This window comes from Chelonoidis abingdonii, chromosome 22, assembly GCF_003597395.2.
Source record: "Chelonoidis abingdonii isolate Lonesome George chromosome 22, CheloAbing_2.0, whole genome shotgun sequence".
NCBI classification, from domain to species: Eukaryota; Metazoa; Chordata; order Testudines; family Testudinidae; genus Chelonoidis; species Chelonoidis abingdonii.
The window spans coordinates 16,109,727-16,134,480 of NC_133790.1; the positions used below are offsets into that span (position 1 = coordinate 16,109,727).

The following is a 24,754-nucleotide window of genomic DNA, read 5'->3' on the forward strand; positions in this document are numbered from 1 at the left end:
AGCATCAAGTCTCAAGTACCGGTAATTAGTTTATCTATGGAAGTTAAATTCTTCACATCTCCATGTTATCAGGAGACTAATTCACTGTCAAACACTGTGTTTCATACTCAAGTGGTAAAGAAACTACAATTCCTGCATACACATGCAGGCCTTGTCTTCACTTGAGAGATGCATTCTTAACCTAAGTTAGCTAACTTGAGGTAAAATCCTGCTGAGGACAGGGCAGTTCACATGCAGGTTATCAGGTAGAGTTAGAAACTATGGGAAAGCCTAGTAGAGTTAAAGCCTATGCTCTGATAGTCTCTAATTCAGTGGTGGGCAATCTGTGGCCCATCAGGGTAATCTGATTGCTGGGCGTGAGACATTTTGCTGATGTTGACCATCTGCAGGCACTGCCCCCCACAGATCACAGTGGCCATGGTTCATCGTTCCCAGCCAATGGGAGCTGCGGGAAACGGAAGCCAGAATGTCAAAATGTCTTGCGGCCCAGACTCAGATTACCCTGATGGGCCGCAGGTTGCCCATCACTGCTCTAATTTTACCTGATAACCTGTTTGAGAGCTACAAACTGCCTTGTCTTCACTATGAGTTTAACTCAATTTAGCTAATTCAAGTTAAGAACACATCTTTTTACTTAGTGAAGACAAGGCAACAGAGTGTATAGTATGGTTTCCTTGGCTGGGGAATGGAAGAGGGCTTCTATATTCTACATTAGAAGGAAGTCACATTCATGCAGATTTATCTCTTCAGGCCTGGTCTTTTATTCAAACTTTTATTACTGTAAAGTTGTTTACATGGGAAAAGTCATGTGTTGATTTGGAAAAAAAAATCATTCTTCTTACATGCCAATCACTAGAGTGTTCTACACATGTCACTTGAGTTGGACATTCTTTAGTAGAGCCCTGACATGAATTTATCTTTTATTTAAATGTATATGAAACCTGTATGAAAATTGCTAGCGGCAAATAGTATTTACCTTGGATGTGATGGGCGGTAAGAGCACTGGCCTAATTCTCCTCAAGCTCACAGTGACTGGAAATTGCTGTGTGTCTATGTGAAGTGAGCTAATGGTCTCCGTCCAGGTTCTGCTGAACAACTTGGTCATCACCAGAACCATCATTACCAGATGGCCTGGCTCACAGGTGTCTTCTGACCCCAAAAAGGTGGCAGGGGAAGCCCTGCACACTATTACTTATGCTATAACAGTTCAACAGATCCAGGACTTTCAGTCCAGCACTTTTGACAAGTTCATCCCTTTTTCTGTCCTTAGTTTTGGCTTGCATGTGCCATTCTGGGTGGATTATGTATCTCCTTAGTAGAAACCGCCATCAGTGAAATCTCAGATTCAAAAGCAGATGTCCAAACAGATTCCTTTTGATTCCCAGAACCACCAGAGGATTGCCAGTTGGCTCCAATATCTAGCTGGAAGACTGCTGAATGCCAGCAGGTAAAATGCTTCTCTCAAAGAGAGCAAGGGTGAGTGAATTGTATACTGCAAATTGCAAAATTAGGCTAGAACAGTGACCTCAAGGGTGCAATCATTTATTTATTATAGCTTGAGAGTTTGGATTCAAAACTTTATCCCAGAGGAAGGTCAACAAGAGGCAGAATATGCAAGACAGAGCTGAGAAAAAAAAGATTCCTGAAGAAGAGACAGGACTGATAAATTTATAATCCACAATTGAATGATTGACAAACGAGCCAGTGAATTTGAGTCATCTGTTACAAAGGCTGAATATCATCTATTAAGATGTTCACCACATTTACCAATGTATAGAGTCATAGACTTGCAGAAACATGCATTTAGGCAGAGAATTTGTTTGACACATTTTATTTTTAATCTTTCCAAATTATAGGAATTTTTTTAAAGTGGTAAAATATGCCAATATCACTCAGATAAATCATGGGGAAGACTAATTTTTGCATCTCATATGAAGATTTTAACAGATGGTCAGAGATTGGGCAGGGGGCTCTCACATCAGTCTTCTGAGTTCTCATGAAGAATCTTATGCAGGAGTGCTATTGCAACAATGTGCCATCAAAAGATACCTTAACACAATGAGAATGTAAAGGTCACAATTAGGAGTGCTTATCCCCACCAGCACATGAAACTGAAAGACCTGCTCAGACAGATGAAGGTTCCAAGGGATGAGATGAGGAGAAGAGAAGGCATCAGGGGTCAGTGAATGATTTGATGGTTTCTAGGCTCCAGTTACTGGAGATCCTGTAAACAGAGAAATGAAAAGAGGAGAGAGAAAAGGAGAAGGTGAAGATACCCTATATCATAGTAGGGGTGTAGAGCATCACTGAACACAATCATAGAGAAGGCTACCAGAGTGTCCTGGGTTGTTCACTGCTTGTAAGTTTGCCTAGGACTCAGTGTTTTTAAAAACTCCATTGAACGGCCAATTCCCAGTTCACTGCGGTCAGGTATTACCCTGCTTATCTCCCAAACTCAGACTGCTATCCCACACAGGTGATGAAAGTATAAATGCGGGGTGGAGAAGCTAATTAACCCATCTGGGTGCACCTGGAGGGTCTGCCATGCCTAATTAATGATGAAACTCAGCCGGGCAGGGTCTTCATGGTGCTATAAGCAGAGGAAGTTTAGTGCAAAAGGGGCTTTCCTGGTAGTAGCAAGTGAAGAGCCCTGTAGGGAACAAAGAAGTCCCTTGAAGGGTGAGGCGAAAGCGCAAGGAAAGGCTAGGTAGGAAAGTGGCAGCAAGGAGTCTGGTGAAGTAAACCCTGATGGTCTTTCCTGGAGTCCTTAGACCAGAACTTAATGCAGAGGGCAGGCCTCAGTTCTCCTACCTGCCACCCAGAGAAGGTGGTGTGAAACCCTTGACATAAGGGGGTAAAGACTTTTGATAGCTCTCAAGGAGCGTACAGACCACTGGGCCTATAACTGAGGGCAGCAGACCAGATGGAGGGATCTGATGTTTCTGTTGGACTTTCTGTTCCTCTGGAAGGGGTGGCACTGAACATGTCCTGGGCAAAGGGCTGAGTCATGAGAAAAGAGACATAGCACTGCAGGGCTGGAACAGCTGTTGGTAGAGGGTGCTAAAAAGGGAGAACCTACTATGCCACACCCAGCTGTGAGGAGGCAATCCAGTGCTGAGAGCAGTCTTCTACAAATGATATTATCAGGACTCAAAAAGGAGTTTTGTCCATGTTTTTTTGGATAGAAGTATGGTGGTTGTGATGGCAGTGTCCTAAGACTCCATAATGATGTATTTCCCTATTTCACTTTATAGAGACCACTTGGAAGCAGAAATCAATTCCCTTACTAAACAAAAAAAACAGAAAAAAAAAAGGTAAGCTATTAGCTCATTTCTAGCAAGAACCATGTTTGAGCACAATTAAAAAGAAAGGTGCCAACATTTTTTCCTTATCTACATTAGACACAGGGGGCTGCTGTCTGCAGCAGCCTAGCTGCACAGTTGTCCCAGCATTGCAGGCAGGATCCAAAAATATTTATTTTAAAGGCGGGGGGAGGAAGAAACAAGAAAGTCCCCTCATCCTGTCATCTTGAGGTTTGTGTAACTCCTTACATTCAGAATTTCAGATTCACCAGCTTGGGACCTATCCAATGTAGTTTGTTTTCTTTTATATTTACTCACCCAGGAAATATCAGCTCCCTTGGAAAAGCACCAAGAATCAGAATGAAATTCCCTATAGAGAAAACAAGACACACAATCTACTACAGTTTTAAACAAACATATATGAGGCAATCCAAGCCGTTGATAATGATAATCAAAAACCTGGAAGTCCCAAAAAACTATTTTATCCTCTAGGCCATAGAAGTGCTAGCATGTACATTCTAGCTTTACAGCAAAGGTCTCACTTTTCTGTTGTTTGTTCCCAGTTTCAGACTGAGCAAATAGACTGAAAGTCACTCTCGGTTATGGCCCTGAACAGGCCAAATAAATGAAACTCCTTCTCAAACCTCCACCCATCTAAATTTCATAGGGGGAGGAATATAGCTCTAACACTGATCACTCCCTCTAATGTTTCATAATGGTGTGTTATTACTTCCCCTTCAAGGCAATGATTTTCATTGCTTTGCTTTGAACAGCTTACAAAGAAGACTGAACATCAGGAGTAGGAAGGGGCAAAGAGAAGATACACATGCACAGACTGAGGTACACAATATTCTTAAGATCCAACTCAGAAAGTCAACTATTACCCTGTGTTGTCCTATCCTTTTCTGGAGGAGGCATCACTTCTTTGAAATTTTGGTAATTTTTCCACAGTGAAGGTAGGGAATATTGCATGCGTTTTTTTCCCCCATTTGTTTTTAAAAGTGCCTATTCGAGAAACAGCAGCATGATCCTATCTCAATATGATACCATTTGAGAGATCTATTGGAGCCTTACTCATACTGCAGCTAGCTGAAGATATGCCATAGGAGAGTGCAATTAAGATCTACTGCTGTCAGAAAAACCTATCTTGGGGGCCAAGGTTTTCATGCTTCGATGCCTAACTTTAGGCAGCTCACTTGAGGTATGGGAACCTCCAGCTCCCATGTAAGTCACTAGAAGCTGCCAATGCTCAGCACACTGTCTTAAACATGTCCCCCTCTCCCCACCCCACAATTTTCTTTAAATGTCCAATTTTAAAATCACAAGTTTGAAAGTGTTGGCAGGACTTAAGACCAGCTCCCTTTCCTTTCATTCTCCCTCAGGGACCTCTTTACAAATCTCAGTTCTACCAATAAATTCTGGGATGACTCAAACTGTGCAGAGCAGGTGCAGTGTCTTGGTTAGAGATCCCTCCCTCTTGGAGCAGAGGAAGTTCATTCTGAATGAAGGATCTCTGGAACTCACTGGGCTATTAGAGCAAAACCAACCAATTGGAATGAAATGAGGTGTGGCCTGAACCTTCAGCCAAAACTGGAAGCAAACACAGAACTTTGACATTTACCAAAAAGAATTTTTTTTGTTCATTGTTTGCAGAGATCTTTCTTGCTGACCTGGCATTAGCTGCAACACTCCCAAAAGTATAGTGTGGTTCCCAGCTGAAACCCAATGTCCTTTTCTCATCGGGATTTCTAGGCTGAAAAAGTCTGAGCTTTAGGATACTTTTCAGAATAGAATCTTCCAAGGATTGCCCATTCCAGGCATGAAAGACATTTAAAAACTGACTAAGAGCTCTATAGAACATTCATTTCACTAACTGACTGATCCAGAGACCATGGAATTCAATGAGAGTCTTTCAAACTAGAGCACAAAGTCAATGGGAGGATTCATATCTAGTGCTTTGCCAATTTTTTTTTTTTGTGTGTGTATTTGTTTTCAGAAGTTTCAGCTCATCATTCACACATCTATTTTTCACGTCTCCATTCTAATATCTAAAGCTGTTTTTATATTGGTGACTCAGTTCTTTGTGATGTTGCATCACCAACTGAAGACTCCAGTTGAACTTTCATTGTTGCCCTTGATGTTGTCTCCTCCAGACCCCAGACTGTGTCAGCATTAGCAGAAGATACTACACTATTACATAATAGGATGAGAACTTTTGCAGTCCCCTTCCAGAGTAGGGTTAGACATAAAGTGAAAGAGTACAGTGCTAGAACTACTTAGTGGGAAGAAAGCATTTTACAGTTTTACAGATGGAAATACAGGGCACATAAAGATTGTGCTACACCAAGACCAAAACACAAAGTCTCTAGCATGTCTTGCCTTCTCTTCCCACCAGGTTGGTCTTCTATGTCTTTAAACCCCAATCTAGTGACCTATACCTACACCAAGAAGTTAGTGTAGAAACACAGCTGGAGAGTCTCGGACCATGTCTACACAGAAAATTAGGTTGGCATAACTACGTTTCTCAGAGGTGTGAAAAATCTATACTCTTGCGTGATATAGTTAAGACAACGTAAGTACCTGCGTATACCGTCCTAGATCGATGGAAGAATTCTTCCTTTGACCTACCTACCACTTTTCAGAGAGGGGGATTACCTATGCCAATGGGAAGTGTTTACATTGCAGTGGCTTGAAGTTTTAAGTGTGGACAAGCTCCCTCTGGTTTCTGGAGCCACGCACAAGTTCAAATGTCTTTCAGAAAGGAAGGAGGATTGAGAATTGACCTATGTGGATCCTCTCTAATTACCAGATCAAATTGCCTATATATAATCCAAACTTTGATCAGTAAAAGCTTAGTTCCACACAGAATTCAAAAATAAGTGTATTCTTCTGATCAATGTGGAGATATTTTTAAAAAAAATTAACTGTAAGTTATTCTTAAGCATGTGAAAAGAGAACTAAGTAAAAATGTTGCAGTGAGACCTAGGAAGGAAAATCCTTTTGTTTTTATGACACTCTGCCAGCTGGTTAACAGCGGCAAAAAGTGCCAGATTCAATATATCAAAGGCAGTGTTTCCCAAACTTGGGACGCCGCTTGTGTAGGGAAATCCCGGTTTGTTTACCAGGTCCGGCCGATTGCAGCTCCCACTGGCTGTGGTTCACTGCTCCAGGCCAATGGGAGCTACTGGAAGCGGTGCAGGCCGAGGGACATTCTGTCACTTCCAGCAGCCCCCATTGGCCTGGAGCAGCGAGCTGCAGCCACTGGGAGCCACGATCGGACAGACCTGCGGATGCGGCAGGTAAACAAACCGACCTGGCCCACCAGGGGCTTTCCCTACACAAGCAGCATCCCAAGTTTGGGAAACACTGATCTAAAGTCTTTCTTGATAAATAACTAAGCCAGCTCAAGCCCCCCCCAGAAATCTGGGAAAACTAAACACCCTCCTGGGTGCTCTTAACAGGTAGAACTTCCCCACTGGCAAGTATTTAGGGTCTGTGTAGAGTCAAACAAACAAAATCTTTATTGGGGAAAGGGAACAGTCATAAAATTGGGAAAACACAAAATATATATGCAAATAAAGAGTAAAACCTACTCCCTTTCCCAGTAACTTTGACAATTATTCATTTAACTGCCTTCCCACTTGCTCATGACAATGTCCCACAGGTACTATCTCACCCATCTACTAAATCCCACTCATGGTTTGGATCAGTGAGTCACAATAACCCATATGTCTCTTTGTAGGCCTCTCTCCAGTACCAAGGAAGCAGCTTGCTAGTCTCACGCAGAAGTGCCATCACTTAGTTTAGTGATTCAGCTTTATGTAAGGTGCCGGATGAGCAGAGCCCTGCCAGAATCCACTCAGCTCTGCTGCTGTGCTCTGTTGTCCCTCACTGTGGAGTCCCCACCGGAGAGGAGCCAAGAGCACCTGAGACTTTTGAGCAGAATCCTGGATGCCTGGGAATGAGCTCTTTCCTCTCTTTAGGAGCCCACTACCCCCCTTCAAAATCCATGTTCACATATTATTATGGCCACTAACCAGTGTCATTAGGAGAACTGTGAGTAACTGGCCTATGCAAGTGAAGCTCTGTTCAGCAGCACTTGCCATAGAGGAAGTGGAGAGCTTTTTTCCCTCTGGAGCATCGAGCCATGGGCCTTATATTTATTATTTTTAAAAAGGTGACTGCTCATGGGTGTAGGACATTTGATGTTAGCTGTATTACAGGCAAAGTTAATACAGACTAGATCCTAAAAAAGCAGGTTTCAGGGGAGTCCACTAAGCAGGGCCAATGTCAGACTTGCTGGAGCCCGGGGCAAAAAGCCAAAGTGCCCTGTGCAGGGCTGACTCCTGGGGCCCTGAGCCCTGTCACCTGAGTCTGAAGCCGAAGCCTGAGCAACTTAGTTTTGTGGGGCCCCCGGTGGTGTGGGGCCTGGACAGTTGTCCCGCTTGCTACCCTCTAATGCTGGCCCTGGCTCTTATATGCAGAAAAACAGTTGTTGTGGCACCAGTGGGCTGTGGAGTTTTTATAGCATGTTGGGAGGGGAAGGGGCTCAGAAAGAAAAAGGCTGAGACTCCCTGGGGTAAGAGACAGATTAATAGACATGTGCATGCCTATCCACAGATGTTTGTCAGGCTATGCGACTATCTGGCTATAAATAAAGAATGAATTGCTGCTCTGGTAGAGGCAGGGAAAGAGGTCTCATTCCTTTTCAGATTCTCAACTAGGATTTAGTTGGACTGGCCTTGAAAAAATTCTTGTCAATTACAAACCACAGCACTCCGCATTTTATTTGATCAAGGACATACACATAATTCTTCTTCCAGCTACATTAGTAAATTCACCCACACTGCTGCTTAAGGATTCAATCTTGGGTTTCTGAAGCAGAGATGAACAGACTTTAGTACTGTCTACAGACTGCAGTTAAAGCTATTTCCGTCTCCCATTCATCTGTGCCTATTGCAGACATGTGTTTTCAGCAATAGGTAACATTTTCCTTTGGGATTTGAGGAAAAACCAACACTGCATTTTTGAACAGATGCTCTTGTTATTGTGGTAGGGAACAGCAGTTCCACTACAAGAAAGTGATTATGGGATGTGACATTTCCACTCTGCAAATCCCATTTCTAGGAAAGGGTCCAAGTCTCTTCATAATCCTTCCTGGCACACACCTGACAGCTTTACAGGACCCTGTTTTCTTGTGGATCACTAAACTTTCTACTATATTTTCTCTAGTTTACAGGAGAATGAAAAATGCAGACAGGACTCCTAAGTAAGGGAAGACTATAAAAGCCTATTGCTGCCAAAGTCAAGGAGGGCAATAAGATTATTAGAGTAAAGGAAGGGAAGGACTAAAGTCTAGTGAGAAGAGCAAAGAACTAAATGTCTGTACTCCTGGGGTCTAGCCTAAAACCTGCTACTAATTTGCTGTGTAAGTTTAGGCAGGCACTTAACCTCTCTGTGCCTTAATCTTTCCATCTATAAAATAGGGATACTATTTACTCAGCTCACAGGGAGATTGTGAAGCTGAATTTATAATTCTGGAGGGTTTAGGAGACACTTACATTTTACTGCATAAGCCTGCGTGTACTCTCAGTCAGGGGAGACATCCACAAACTAAAGGCCCTTCTGATACCAGGCTGCATTTTGGACTCTTGTTTCAAAGCATACAAATAAATTAGATAATAAACCTTCTTGCTGCAAGGTTGTAACATGATACTACTTTATTGCCTAGAATACAGAATACACAAGAACCCCAAAACAGGAGTTCAGTTCTCTGCTGGGAGCCCAGGGAGGAAGGATGTGTCTCTGGAGGGCTGAGAGAACTGTCAGCACCCTGGATAGAGCAGTGCTGCTAGCAGGGACTGGGGGAGCAAGAGACAGCTCCTGGCTGGCTGCTGGGGTTTGCAGGTGGTGGCCCTGAGGCAAGGGCAAAGAGGATGCTGGGGCCAGGAGGAAGTGGCCTGACGATTCGCTGCAGTAGCCACTAAGGGAAGTGGCTGAACAGCAGACTGCAGGTCCCCTGGAATGGGGGAGTACAGTGTGTGGCATGGCCAGAGGGCTGTGCCACTGAAGAGGACGCTGCGGTCCTTGGAGAGATGTGGGTCCTAGAGCAGGAGTGATGGCAGCAAGTCATGACCCAAAGAGGGCGCACTAACATGCAAAGCGAATTCCCAAGACAGCCAGCAGGAGGTACCAGAGTGGTGGGTGAGCCCCATTACAGAAGGTCTGCACAACTGGCTGTAGAAGTGGAAGCAATCACATGTTCTCCTCCAGACTGCTGGACTGTTAGGTAGACCATCCCCCAAGTATGCATCAATCAAAGAAGCTGCAGAAGAGGCAAGATAAGGTCAGCAGTCTCATTACAGAGGTCTTTGGTATCCCCCCACCACCTGGCCAGCTTCACCACTGCAGATTAATGTATTTTGATACCTAGTCTCAAGGAGATTGCATAATTGTACCATGAAGTCACTGTCCCTCCTCTCCCCCACATTCGATTTTTTCTGGAGGAAGAAATTACAGCATAAACATGGGCACTCCGACAACCATCAGGCAGAACAACAAGGCTCTCCGGCTTCTACAGAGAACAACAGAACTGGTTCTCATTTATCTGCAAGCGTTTTCCAGCTTACAAACAAATGCTTGTTCCCAGACGCACAAACAGAGGCTATTTTCGAACAGTTACCCACTGAACACTACAGCTGTCCATGATATAATCAGCAGCTCTTTAACAGCAACATAATCAGCATCTGTACAACATTTCAAATCACAATTTGTATTTGTGTACAGTGCAGATACACCAAACCAAAATCCCAGAGCTGAACATCTATGTTATTTGGAGAAGCTCAGATGAGGAACCAAAACTTCAGCATCTCTAGTATAATTTAGAGATGGGCTTTGACTGTAAACTACTATGTAAGCATGCTCTTTGGGCAGAATTTTCAGGAATAGTCACAGATTTTGGCTGCCAAATTTGAGGCACCTTGGGCCTGATTTTTAGAGAGAGTGAGCACCTGTAGGTCTTATTTACTTTAGTAGGACATATAGATTCTCATTGCTTTGAATATAAGAACCAAGGTATCATGATGGGCTCCGAAAAATGGAGGCACCCTGAATCTTTCATAAAAGCAACTTAAGCAACCATAGCAAAATGCAACAATATTTTACTTCTTTGGGATTGTCCTATATATATAGACCTTTTCATATGCATCTAACAAAACTCCTGTTCTTCACCAAGACAGCTCAACAATATAGTAGCTTTCACTTTACTATACAGCCTTTACCCTCTAGCTAAGAGCAAGAGCAGAAAGGAGAAGACCCAACAAATAAAGGGAGATTTACTGACCTATTTTTACTGCCATACATCACATAAACACACCTGTTCCAGTGTAAGAATGCCTTTTCCGGGTTTACCTTAAACCCCTTCCAAAAATGATGTGAACTAAACCAAGAAAAGGCATTCTTAGTCCAGAATAAGAGAGTCCTTACAGGGAGTTATAGCAGTATAATTATACCAGTATAGTTATGCTGGCAGATTTCCCTATGTAGACAAATCTGAAGCACCCTAGAGGGGGGAATAATAGACCTGTTGGTGAGACCATGCCTGGAATAGTGGTCATTTCTGGATCCCTTTGTCATAGGGGAGAAACTGACAAATTGGAAATAGTTCTGAGAAGAGCAACAAAAAGTGAGATGGATGGGAGATTAAATACATATAGTTTTGCTAAGCAAAAAGACAAGGGGATGGGGAAACATTCTACCATTTTGTTTTATTGGCCTTTGTGACAGGGACCAAAGTTTTCCCTCTGCGTTTGGAAAGATCCTAGTTCATTATGTGCACTACTGAAATCTATATAAATACTTGATGGTACAACAGGTAGTAATGGGATGAAGTTAAGAGACAAAGTTTAGACTGGATTTTAGCAGAATATTCCTGCAGTGAGAGCTGTTAAACTGTTGAATGGTCACCCAAGGGAACTGTGGAAGCCACAATCCTGGAAACATTTATAAACTAGAGAGAACATTAGTAGAAGTGTACAATATAGATAAAGAGTTCTGCACTGGCAGAGAAGTGGACTAGATCTGTGGTTCTCAACTTTTTCTGCATACTGCAACCCCATGTTACAATCTGAAGTTTCAGAATCCATTCCTCTTCCTAAATCTATTCATGAAGAAAAAGGATGTTGAGAACCCTTGGTTCAGTGGGTCTTTCCCACTTCTGAATTAATGTATTACATTAGAAGCAGAATTTCCAGATCCATTCTTAGGGGGTGGGGGAGGACAGGACTTTTAACTAGCAAACAAGATCCATATTAAAAGCAAAAATCTGTCTCTCATTAATAGTTCACCCAAACTAGGGTTACCATATGGTGTAAACTTCCAGGGTCATACAATAAGTTCAATGCAGATACAAGTAGTCTTTGCTCACTGTTTTTTCCTCTCATCTTTACACAAACTTTTGACAGCTATAAAGAAGCATACAACATATGTAAGATAACAGACACCATGGAGTGGTGGTGTTCGTGGAGTACACAAAAACAACTGGTGTCTTCTCATAGACTTTTTCTAAGCCCAAAAATTCATCGCTGATCCTTGGGAAAACTAGTTCTAGTGTGACCGTAAATGCAATAGATTCAAACCCTGTTCAGTCTGGGAATTGCTGAAGTGTGTATTGCTTTCTTTAGAGAGGTTCTGTGATTTGGAGGCAAAATGCCATATCAAACAAGATCCTACCTTCATACAAAGCCGCCATCCTGTTTTGCCCCACTTTTTGATACAAATGCAATGCCAAGTGCTCTCATTCCAAAAAATAAAATAAAATTAATGCCTCAGAAAGAGAAACAAAGGCATCATTTAGAGAGTCTCCTCAGGCAAATAATCATGAATTTGATGGGAGCACCATAAATAACAGAAGTAAACTGTTGTAATGAAGAGTTCAAGACGCCATGATCATTTGCTTCAGGGCTTTAATAGGTCAATATAGGTCCTTTTCCTACAAGACTGAGCTCCAATTAACAAAATTTACACAACACACCATAGAAAAATGTAATAGTAAACGATATGGCTGGTGGAAATCGGTGGGGGTGGAGAAGGAACTCTCAGAAGGTCAATCTGGTTTTCATTTTCTAGAAATTGAACAGGCCAAAGCAGCTCAAATTAAAGAGCAAGGGAACATGGTCAGAATGTGTTCAAACTTCTCAGCAACAAAGAAAAATGTACACCAACCAAAACCTATAGAGTTGCAGTAAAAGAATCTTGTTTGTAGTCCAGTATAGGTCAATATATGCTGTGTATGTCTGTGAAGATACATTTGGATAGGTTGTTTGTTTTTTAAAAAGCAGTCTTTTGTTATGGAAGTTGTTTCTTAAAAGAAAATTCAAATGACTAATCCACATACAGCTCCATTGTCCAAAATTTAAAATAATAAAAAAATATCAAAGCAGAAAAAGACTACCTGGGTAAGTCTCTTTCAAGCCTTTACCACGTAGTCAACAAAACACCCACTCACTCTTTCATGGACAAAAAGGGTTTTGAGCTTTAAAAAAAAATCCACAGCTATACACAATAAAAGTGCCTTGCAAATCAACAAAGGCTAGTTTGAGCCTGGATTTCTTTTTCAACCACATGAAGCGATTGTTCCTCATCACGGCACTTTGGAAGTTTCACATGTTGAGTGTTTATGTTATAAAACCATATGGAGAAGAAAACATTCCACATGTGAAAGCTCATCTGCAAACATTCCATCTCACCACTTGCACCACAGAATCATTACTGTGCCGCCTCAGATACTCTTCCTGTCATTCAAGGAAACAAGTTCAAGGTAAGGAACTAGGGATGAGGGAGCCTTACAGAGAGGACATTTATAATGATTCTTAATACTAACATACACAATTTTGGAAATAATATTTTGTTTATAACTACACTTTAAAATTCACTAGGTATCCAAAAATCTGTTATAGTTCAGATGGTGGGAGTATAAATGGCAACTCTTTTCCCCATCTCACTGTGCCTGCGCTTATCTCTTCTTGTGCCTGCTGTAAAGGGAAATTTACAAGACTCCTGCTCTGCCAGGACTTCAGAGAGCAGGATGCTTGTAAATTTCACTTTACAGCCTACACACAAGGACAGACTGTTTTGGGCAGGGAGAGAGGTGGAAAAGGAGGAAGCCTCAGGGACACTGCAGCCAGAGGAAAAACTGACATTGAATTTGTTATTATAAGGTCCCAACCAGAAAGCAGTTTATTTTTCCTAATAAATCTGCTTTGCAGATGCCCTTTCTTCTCTCTCTTTCAAGTTACCAGGAAACTTGGAATAAGTTACTGTTACTTTTAGAAGCAAGTCAAAACCTTCAGCCTACCAGACTTGACATTGTCAAGGCCAACCTTAAAAACAAACAGCTACATGGGGCCCTGAAACTCAAACAGACAGGTCTTAACTGCATTTGAAAACACAACTCGCAGTCAGTCAGACACCCCCTCCCCACCACACATAGGCACAGACCTATGCTGTTGGCAGCGGACCAGAGGACTAGCAACTCATGGCTTGATCCTCAGTTCCAGCAGCTTGAGGTCCCACATATTATGCAAACCCTGAAAATTATCCCTTTAAAAGGGCCTGAACTATCACTCTGGGCTGAAGAATGTTTGGTAACCAAGGCAGCTCGGAGCCCTGCTAAGTGGAACATGTACAGGCAATTAACCCAGGAGGGTTCCTGCCCATCAGGTAAACTGAAGATAAGCAGTGAACTGGTGAGCAGTCCACTTTAGAAAGACACCCTTAACTCTGCAATAGCTCTCAATGGAGACCCATGTTCCCTTGTGGTTTGATGTTGCAATCTGGCAGCTAATAAAAAAGAATAAGAAGAAAATTGGATGAAAATGCAGACAGAGTAACAAGTTATGGCTGATTCATCAATTGCTTGCATCTAATTAACTTGCCTTTGTTTGGAGCTTTAATTCCCACCCATCCCTTATACTTAAGAAGTAATGGTGATCCACATGCTCCTCAGAACTATGAGTTTCCCTTAGTTTACTTAAATGTTTGTAAAGCTCTTTGAAATCCTAAAATAAAGGTGCCGTGAAAGCAAAGTATTAATGACTGTTCTGCCATTAAAGGTTTCCACCCAACACTGAGTACAGATGAAGGGCTGAGTGGCCCACTTCTTCAGTGTCTCACTACTACTAATAGTCAGCAGCACCTACAGCCTGATCCCAACTCACTGAAATCCAGGAAAAGACTGTAATTGACTTCAGTGGTCTTTGGAGCTGGCTCCTAGAAAGAAAAGAAGCACACAAAGGAAACACGGCTTTTTCTTCTCATACTACTTCTTCTTAGCGTATGTGCAATGTGCCTCAGGTGGCACATGACCAGGATTCATCACCAACTTTGGTCTGTTGGTTGGATCATTAGCTTCTCTGGCTTGGGCAGGGTACTAATGGGGAGTGCAACATGAATGCTGATCCATGCACCCCCACCACACACACCCACACCACTTGGATCACTTCTCACTATGTTTCATGTATGTTTTATTGGGGATGGAATGAGTAGGGATGCACCTTACTGCAGAATGCAATACTGGACAATTCACTACTACAAGCTGTAACAAGGATTAAGGTGTTCTCAGATGGAGTCTAAGTGATTTTAAGAGATGAAGGTGCTAGTAAATAATTTGACAGGATAACTTTTGTATAACTAGTCTACACATAACTCAAGATTCTATAGACCCACCAGTAATATTCAAGGACTTGTCCAAGCAGAAAATAATTTAGTTCTATTAGCACCTTTCATACTCAAGGCACAGCCTAACCCCTTCCTCCCATCTAAATAAGACTCAAGTGCTAATGATAGGCAACAATATCAGTAAATTTGGCATTTAATGTTTAGTGTGCATAGTCCTAAGGAGCCAATGCAGAGCCATGTACTACTGCAGCATTTTAGCTGTGAAAAAAAAAACCCACAGGGTTTCAAAAATTCACAAGTTAAACCATAGTAGCAGAGCAATCATGTAGGCAAATGAGGTATGCTCAACACAGAAAAGGACATAGGAGGGGGGATCTGGTAACAGTCTTCAGATATGTTAAGGGATATTATAAAAAGGACGGTGATCAACTGGTCTTCGTGGCCACTGAAAGTAGTAATTGACTTAATCTGTAGCAAGAGACATTTAGATTAGATTGGAAAGTTTTTCCTAACTTTAAGGATAATTAAGTACTGGAATAGGTCACCAACGGAGGTTGTGGGATCCCGGTCATTGGAAGCTTTTCAGAACAGATTTGATAAATACCTTTCAGGGATGGTGGAGGTACATTGTCCTGCCTCAGCATGGGAGGGGTGGGGTGGGATGGACTAGAGGATTTCTCGAGGTCCCCACAGCCTTACATTCTGTGATTCTAGGAGGTGCTATGCTAGACCTAGTCATTGTTCCACTTAGACCAGTGTTTGGTATCCATCCTCTCATAGTATTTGGCACCCAATATTTTAAAGGCAAAGCAAAAACCTTAATGCCCCCATGTCTGTCATGTGAAAGAAGAAAAAACAAACCACCCTCTACTATTACAGTATTTCTTGGTTACAACAGGAGAGGAGACAGAGTCCCCTTCTCTTTTCAGATAGTGCTATGGGATCATTTGCTTCAAGCTGGACAACTATCAGAGAGTTAGAAGGGACTTGGTTACAGTTTTCATCCCAAGGACAGTTTGTATCTCTAGTGGTGCAGGACCCTATTAACTTCTATAATGTAAGTGATTCCATATAATTTCATGATTCCTCCACTGCTGAGTTACATCCCTTGGCCTCTTAATCTACATCACGGTCTTGGTGGGGAAAAAAAATCATAGTCCAACTCTAAAGAGAGTCCCATGTGATATGCGAGACTTTAAGTCTACCTTACAAGTCTTTTCCATTTTCAGCCTCTTCAATGCTTAAGTAATTAGAGTCATCAGGGCTAAAACATCTTTGGATCACATTGTTGATCAGTGAGATGTTAAAAAAAAAGAACTAGACTCAAAATATTCTCTCACACATAAAATTGCCTGGAACTAGGCAAGCAAACTCCAGGATTTTATTTCTTCAGAACCTCCACATGAACTTTATCCTCTAAGAGAAAACCTTCCTACATTATTCTAATTGAAATACCAGTCAGACCCGTGGCAAGATGCAGACTAACATGAATAAAAAATAATAATTCAATGACCTAAATAAATTATGTTTTAAGGGAACCGATTTGGACTCAGTAGGAAATATTTGAGACAGGAAAAAAGAACTAAATGGAATCATTCATTGAACTGACCTGGAAATGAAGCAGAAATTTTGTAAATAAGAAGTTCATTGCAAATCAGTTGGAGTTGGTTAAAAAAAGCAGAGATTTCTTATATAACAAATGAAATAATGGTCCAAATTTGAGGTGTACTGAAGTGAACAGTATAGTAAAAGTTACCACTGCTACTACAAAACAAGTGTTATACATTCCATTCCTGAAGGTGGACAGTATAGAAAAACTGACTTCCAAATATACACAAGTTGTTTATAGGGATTTGAAACCATACATTTTGATTAATCAAGACAACCCACATTCCTTGTGTATATGCAAAAATAAGTGATATAATTTACAAGGAGTTGAGAGGAAAATTTAAAATTTAAGAAGCAACTGCAGGAGATCAGAATCGAACACTGTAGCTAGAATATTTTATTAAATTAATTATATGTACACACTAAGATTGGGGTAATCAAGTTTCTGGCTTCAGGATGTTAGGGAATTCCCCCTGTGGATTTGAGAAGCAGGACAATACTCTAGACCTGTATATTAGCTACCATGATAGGCTGGGTATCCCAATACTCCATACAGCAAATTCGAGTCAATGCAATGCTAGCAGATATGAGAGTATTGTAAACAAAGAGGAAAGCTAAAAGAGGAGAATAAACAAAGAGGAAAGTAAAAATATTACCAGTTTTATTTAAACTTTATAATATTCTATTCCTACTGCACAGTTGCACAGATAATGGAGAGATTAATAGTCCTTAAGCTAATTGCTAGGGAAATCTTCAGCCTCTTTGAAGACGTCTTGTCTCAGCTGGCAACCTGTCTTTTATGTATTTCTAAAGTTCTGTGTACTCATGCAGTGACTAATAAAGTAATAATTATATGAAACTGAAAAGCCAGTTAAAGTGTCACTAAAATAACTCAGCATACACCTAGAAAGACAAGGTGGGTGAAGTAATATCTTTTCTTGGAACAACTTGTGTCGGTGAGAGAGCTCACAGAGCTCTTCTCAGGTCTGGGAAATGTACTCAGGATCACAGCTAAATACAAGGCAGAACACAACACACCTGGCTGAAAACCAGATTAGTACTAGTAGCCCTATTCTTTATCACTTCTACTATCCAATAGTTAGCTGTTATTTTAGCTAGGGGAATTCTTTAAGTACAGGACACATCGGGAGATACTTGAATGAGCTACCTATTTTTTCTACTGTTGTGCTGAATTGCAATAGACTTTAACTATCGTGCATTCTTTTAAGTGTTTCAGATTTCACATACTCTATTGTCTAAGGTGAATATTTTGCTGCTCCAGCTGCACAATTTACTAATTCAGATGCATGCTTGGTTGATCTGGCAGAATGCTGTAGTTCAGTAGTTGAGATTCCGGATACATTGCCAATTGTCCAGCATGCTTTGTTGATCAGTTGCAGACTTTAGCAGCTGAAATTTCACACACTTTACTAATCAGGCCACATTCTTTGCTAATTGATGTGCATATTTTAGTAGTTGAACTTTTTAATACTTGACTGGTCTTGGGAAGGATTCTGCACCCACTGAAGACTATGGCAAAATTCCCACTGGTTTCAATGGGGCGGGATGAAGTCCCTAGCTAGACAGTCTGGGATAGCAGAAGACCGCTTTCATCTTTTTTTTTTTTAACTTATACACTCTTTCTGAATGCAGCAAGTGAATAGCAGTATATCATAGGAGGGTTTATGTTTGGATAAAAAGAGATCTTCTCTTTTAGGATTTTATTAACAGAACTGTACTTCACACAGAATAGGAATTTTGACTGCCCTGCTATCTGTTTGACTTCAAAGTTATATTTTCTCCAGGATAAACAATCCATTGATCTTCAGATCTTGTTCCACTTGCTGTAAATAAACAGGAACAACAGTCTCCACCACTTCTTGAGTTTCTCCTTCATTTGATTTTTAACTTTTTTTTTTCTTGTTAATGTAGTGCTTGGTTCACATTCCTGGAGATAGAATTCTATTTATCCACAAACCAGATACAAGCTTCAAACAGTCCAAGTTTCTCCACATGGGTTTGCCAATGCGCCTCAACTTTGACCTGGACAGAACATCTCCAAGGGTGAAAGGGCAGTTCAGTCTCTCTGGCCCACACAATCCTTGACCTCTGTACTGAAACCAACATGGGGACCAGTTAGCATCAATTTTGGTCATAATTTTTAATGGTGTGAACTGGACACCACCTAACAATTCATTTCTTGCAGGACATTATACAGTTTCCAGATAGAAAGAGTTTCTCTCTCTGCTAACCTGAATTGGATTTGAACCATCAGCCTAGAGGAAAACTACAAGTCCCACTCTTTAAGAATCCAAATCCAACCAAAAAGGATAAAAAACAACGAGACTTCCTGTTTGAGGACCATAACACAATCCTTGATAATACCAAGCAAGTTCAGCTGTCTCACATACACACATGCTGCAAGACAGTTTTCAAAGGCCTGTGCTGAGATTCCATTACAGGATGCCGGCTGAGGTTAGTGAGACTTGAATAGATGCATAGCTATCACTCTGAAGAAAATTATCCTGTACTGTCATGCAAATTTACAGATATATGCGATCAAAAAAGGTAAACTGACTTCACAAGATGTAATGTCTATGTGGGAAGCTGCAACTGGACTCAGTGTGCTACCATTAAAGGGGCGCTTCTTTAAAAATCAGTACATAGCTAGGTTAAACACCTTAAAGGAAATCAAACTACTAGATTTAAAAGTGTGTGAACAATGGAAGTTGATCAGCAAAGCTGTTTTACATCTACCAAAATATACAGCTTGTGCAAACATTCTTCTATGCCCCACCCACATGCAGAAGCATGTAACTCAGCTAACACTAATTCCATCTAATATATGGAAGAAATTACAGTGACAAACTAGTTCAGAAGTATGCAAAAAAAAAAAAAAAAAATCACACAACTAGTGAATTATGCAGCTTGATAAGAGAAGCATGCAGTTGGACCAGAGAGGTATGCATCCACATTAACAAAACAGATAAGAAGCTATTACCTTGTTTAGTAAATAATGCAATTCCATATGAGTATCCAATTAATTTGTACAGAACGATAACTACCATACATTAGTTATCTTGCTATAAAATCCTGTTAGAGAGCGTAGAGACAAAGCATCTGTTAGGTGAGTCAATGCTATACCCTCACACCCATGGTTAACCAGGCAAGGTCAATCCTGTGGTAACATTACAGGGCCTTATCTCTACTGGGATTTTACAGCAGACTAGCTAACGTGTTAGTTATCCTAAATTTAAAAAGCAGAATTTTTTGAAGTAGTGTAGAGAGAGCTTTACATGCAACTTTTCTTATAACAAGTTGGTTGGGACAGAGGATGAAGATTCCACACTATTCCTGCTCCTACTAAAGTCAATGGCAAAAGTCTTGTTGACTTCAGTGGGACCAGGATTGCCTATTATTTCCTCAAAATGGTTAGGACCATTTCTTGTGCAAATGACTGTACATTGCAAAAGGATATGCACATATTCAAGCTCCCCAAAGGAACCAGAGAGCTGATGCTTTTCTGGCCCTACCTATTTATTATATCCCATTTTATACCTGTGTCCCTTTAGGGGAGGTGCCACACATAGCCAGTCACATTGTTTAAACCCTGTTCATATTCTGGATTACATGCACACAATTAGGGAAGTAATAATAGATAGCAAGGCAAGTGATTACACCAGGCTACCCATATGTCTCAAGGGCTTTATAAAGCACTAAATCAAAGGGTAGGTTAATTCTACTGGTTAGGTTCTGTTATTTCTATTGTAAACTTCATTTCATGTTATTGCTTTTATATGTTTGGGGCTATTTTTTTGGTAACGTACGTGTGTGTGTGTGTGTGTGTGTGTGTGTGTAAAATACCCTCACAATCCAGAGTCTGTATTAGCCAAATTATTTTTTCTAGCCCATTTTATACACAATATATTATCATAAACTAGAAATCCTTATCCTCAAGTCATGTCCAAAGTACAGATAAGGGGAAACTGTATGAAATATCTGAATCCTCAGCCTTAAGGCTTGTGTACCTGGGAGATTTTTCTAGTTATACTTACTATTATTCTAGTTATAATGAAACCACTATAATTTCTGTATGTGAACACACTTATTCCAAAATACAAGTGGCTTTTTGCAGTTCACCTTAAACCCATCCAAAGTGACAAACTAAACTGGAAAGAGGCACTCTTATTTTAGAATAACTCCTCATGGGGAATTATACAGGTGTAACTATAGCAGTTTAAATTCATACCCTACCTTATGTAAACAAACCCTTACTGTTTCCTGCACACTGTTTAGCCTGCTAAGGCACAAATATGGGATGTAAATACAAAAATGAGTACAAGATACGTTACAATAAGGGATTACATTACCTCTGTATACATTGTGCTCTCTACAATCTCAAATTTCACCACTCTGCATTTCTGAGGTCAATAATTCAGACATGAAAGCAAGATATTACAAGCTAGCTGTGGGCCTGGGCAAATCTGAACATAAAACAATGAATTGTTGAGAATGATAGTATTCACAGTAGAGAATACATAGTTTGAAAAGCAAGCCACATAATAGGTAAAATCTTTGGGACAAGGACTTTTGCTTTCTATTTTTCTATACAGCACCAAGCATATTTTGGGCACTTCAATAACACAAGCAAACAGAGACATCAAAATATTTTTAAAATTAACTGGAAAAAGAGGTACAGTAGTGTAGTACAGTGGTTGAAACAAGTCTTTAGGCTCAATGCTGAGCCCTGCTATGAACCCTTTGTACTGCACTGGCAATCCCTGGTTAGTAGATTGGCTCCTAGGGTAGTTTAGAGGTGATCTAGTCCCCTGCTGCTCTGAGCTTCAGAAAGCCACAAATGACTCTCCTGTGTGGCACCCCCACCTCAGCAGCATGAGCTCTGGGAGTCAGAACACTAGTGTTTTAGTTCTGGCTCTGTCACCCTCCTGTGACCAGGACACCTCAGGGCTCCCATCTCTATAATGGGGACAGCAACACTTGACGCCATTCCAAAGTATTAGGGTGAGTAGTACAGCTCTTGGAAAACAGACAGTATTTTATATATAGTCTGATCATTAGCTTGAGAGCCCCGGGAACTTGTAGGTGGCATGACTTTTGTCTCCCAGGGGCTCTCAAGACACAGCCAAGAGCCAGGAGCTCTCGGTCAGTTTCAGAACTAATTAATTGGCTCCAGCAGTTCACTGTCATCTTACCAGTCCCTCCTGCTGAACACTAATCGGGCTTTCCAACGACTGCCCTGGCTGCAAGGTGTGAAAAGACTATTAGGTCTGAGATGTGGTCAAGCACTTGCAACTTAATTAAAAGAAAAAAGGAACTTTGCGCACATCCCAGGGCAGTTTAGTACAGAGGCGAGGCAGTGAGATGGGGTGGGCTAGGGGAAGAGGCTGGTGTTATTACATTAGAAAGGGAATAGGTTAAATATCGCCCAGCGGTGACAAAGCCTTGACAAAGCGGCAGCAGCTCCCCCCGCTCCTCCCCCCACCATGGGCAGTATTTACACATCAAACATTTCCCTCTCCTCAGAGCCACCACTAACCCATCCAGTCCCTTTAAAAACAAAATCAGCCAGACATGCCCGGGCAACTGCACCCACCCAAACCTGCCCCTTTCAGCGAAATCAGCCCCTGCTCCAACCCCAGACCCGCTCCCCCCCCCCAGCGGCGACAGAGCAGCAGCTGAACCCCCAAAGCCTGGGGGAGCAGGGAGCAGAGCAGGCCCCTAGGGGAGACAGGAGAACCAGCCCCGTTTACCTTGCCTTTGGCACCCCATAAGCAGAGCGCCACAGCTGTCAGGAAGAGCCACCCGGAGCTGTACTGGGCGAAAGTTTTATCCATGCTAGCTGGATCCTGATGCTCTGTGCGCTGTTGCTGCCTGTTGTGCGTTGGCTGCAGCAAGCGGAGGCTGGAGCAGCTGTTCCTAATTCCTACCCCCCGGCCCCGCCAGCCCCAGTCTGGACCTCCCTCCTTTTCCTCTCTGCCTCTGTCCGACTCCTAAACAACCTCCCTCCTCCTGCGCTGTATTTCTCCCCCTCCCCCTCTCCTCCAGGGAGTCACCTGCAGCAGAGGAGGTGGAGTGGAGAAGGCTGGAAGGGGGTGGTGTATGGGGCAAGAGAGCGCGGTCTTGCATTTTCCTCCCCACACATTGCCCTGTGCCCCACAAAGCAGCAGGTTGGAAAGGAAGCCGAATTTCAGCCGGTGAGAAACCGAGCTTGATTTTTCCAGCTCTGGGGGAGACTCACAGGGGGCTACTAGGGTTGAAAGCCGGGAGGAGGGTGTCGAGTGTGTGTGAGAGGGAGAGAGAAAGAGAGAGAGATGCACGGATGTCCCCGTCCCCCCCCTTGGTACACAGCGGTTCTTTGGGGGTAATTTAACTGATTGACAGTTCAGGGGTGGGGGAGCTAGGATAATCAGATAGCAAGTGTGAAAACTGCAGATGGGGTAGGGGGTAATAGGCACCTATCTAAGACAAAGCCCCTACAATTGAGACTGTCCCTATAAAATCAGAATATCTGGTCACCCAAGGGAGAACACTAACAAATTCTGGATTTATCAATAAGAGACACGTAAGAGTAGGTAAAGCCACCCCAAATCCTGGTGCGGTGAGTACCTGTTAGGGGAGGGGGTGTCTGTGGACCCTGGGGCTTAGCAGGGAAAGATATTTTTCTGGTAGGTCCTTGTTGCTGTTGAGCAGAGACTCCTCTGGCCCTACAAGAGCTGCCAAATTTCTTTATATGGGAATAATCTACTAACAAGGTGGTTGTGTAGATCTGGGATTGCTGAAGCTCCGCTCTTTCCCTGCTCTCTTAAGTGAAATAGGATGGCAAGCTCTTTGAGGGATAGAAGAATCAAGCAAGCACAGACTTTTTCATCACACCACCACACCCCTGTTTTCTTAAAAAAAGAGAATATAAACTAGTCTTCCACCAAACACATAGCAGCAGTAGTAACATTGCACAAGGATCTAGGGATCCGGATGATAGACAAGAATCCCATTGTGCTAGGTGCTACACAAAATAAGAAGTCAGTCTCTGCCTCCAGAAGTTTACAGTCTAGTGTAAAATAAGAGGCAACAGGCGGATACAACAGAATAGATATGTGGAGCACAAGGAATCAATAAGATAAAACTGCATGAAAAGCAGTGTTACCACACACCAGCTGCATAACCATTGTCAAATTTGTTGTAGGCATCACAGCAGAGGAGAGTTTTAAAACATATAGTGGTTTTATGTTTGATGTAATTATTTTCTGTTTTCCACTGTATTTTCTCCCTGGCCCCATAATGCAGACACGGTACATAAGAGCCACTAATCTAGCTAGCACAAGTGGCAGTAGCAGTGTAGACATGGTGCCATGGACTTCAGCACTGGCTAGCAACCACAGTACATACCTAAAATTTCTGGCAGGCTTATACTCTGGTTGCTTGGCCATGCTGAAGCCCATGCCATCTACACTGCTATTATTACCTGTGATATATCAATTAAAGTTAGTACAAGTAAGCCTAACAGTACTATAATCACCCCTTCATTTACAGTGTAGAAATCTCTATAGAGCCAAAGAGTCTCCACCCCCTAGGAGAGAGTCTCTATGCAAAAGAATATATGGACACAAATGTGACATCAGGAATCATAACATTCAAAAACCAGTAGAAGAACACGTCAATCTCTCTGGTCACTCAATAACAGACCTAAAGGGGCAATTCTTCAACAAAAAAACTTCAAAAACAGACTCCAATGTGAAACTGCAGAACTGGAATTAATTTGCAAACTGGACACCATCAAATTAGGCCTGAATAAAGACTGGGAGTGGTTGGGTCATTACAAAACCTAAACCTATTTTCCCCAATACTAATTTCCCCTTACTGTTACTCACACCTTCTTGTCAACTGTCTGAAATGGACCACTCTCATTACCACTTCAAAAGTTACCTTTCCTCCCTTGGTATCTTGCTGTTAAGTGAATTGTCACACTTGGAAAGGCAACTCCCATCCTTTCACGTATTTATACCTGCTCCTGTATTTTCCACTTCATGCATCTGATGAAGTGGATTCTAGCCCATGAAAGCTTATGCCCAAATAAATTTGTTAGTCTCTAAGGTGCCACAAGGACTCCTTGTTGTTTTTCCTGATAGCTAGAGTTAATGGTAATTGTC

At 41.9% G+C, this 24,754-nt stretch overlaps 1 protein-coding gene across 4 annotated transcripts in view; it reads right to left on the reverse strand.

Annotated features, from left to right (window-relative positions):
* LOC116819459 (uncharacterized) overlaps positions 1 to 22,516 on the reverse strand; it is a 44,643-nt gene extending 22,127 nt beyond the window's left edge. Inside the window, exons 1-2 of one of the 4 annotated variants that reach the window (XM_032771187.2) lie at positions 22,358 to 22,431; positions 20,957 to 21,060 (exon numbers count right to left, since the gene is read on the reverse strand). In XM_032771187.2, coding sequence (XP_032627078.1) covers positions 20,957 to 20,968 — 12 coding nt within the window. In that variant the 5' untranslated portion in view covers positions 20,969 to 21,060; positions 22,358 to 22,431. Of the gene's footprint in view, positions 1 to 976; positions 1,685 to 16,587; positions 16,629 to 20,956; positions 21,061 to 22,357 lie in introns of those variants that run through there. The other 3 variants (XM_032771185.2, XM_032771186.2, XM_032771183.2) reach the window with 3 other exon arrangements.
* Between the last annotated feature and the right edge of the window lie 2,238 nt (positions 22,517 to 24,754).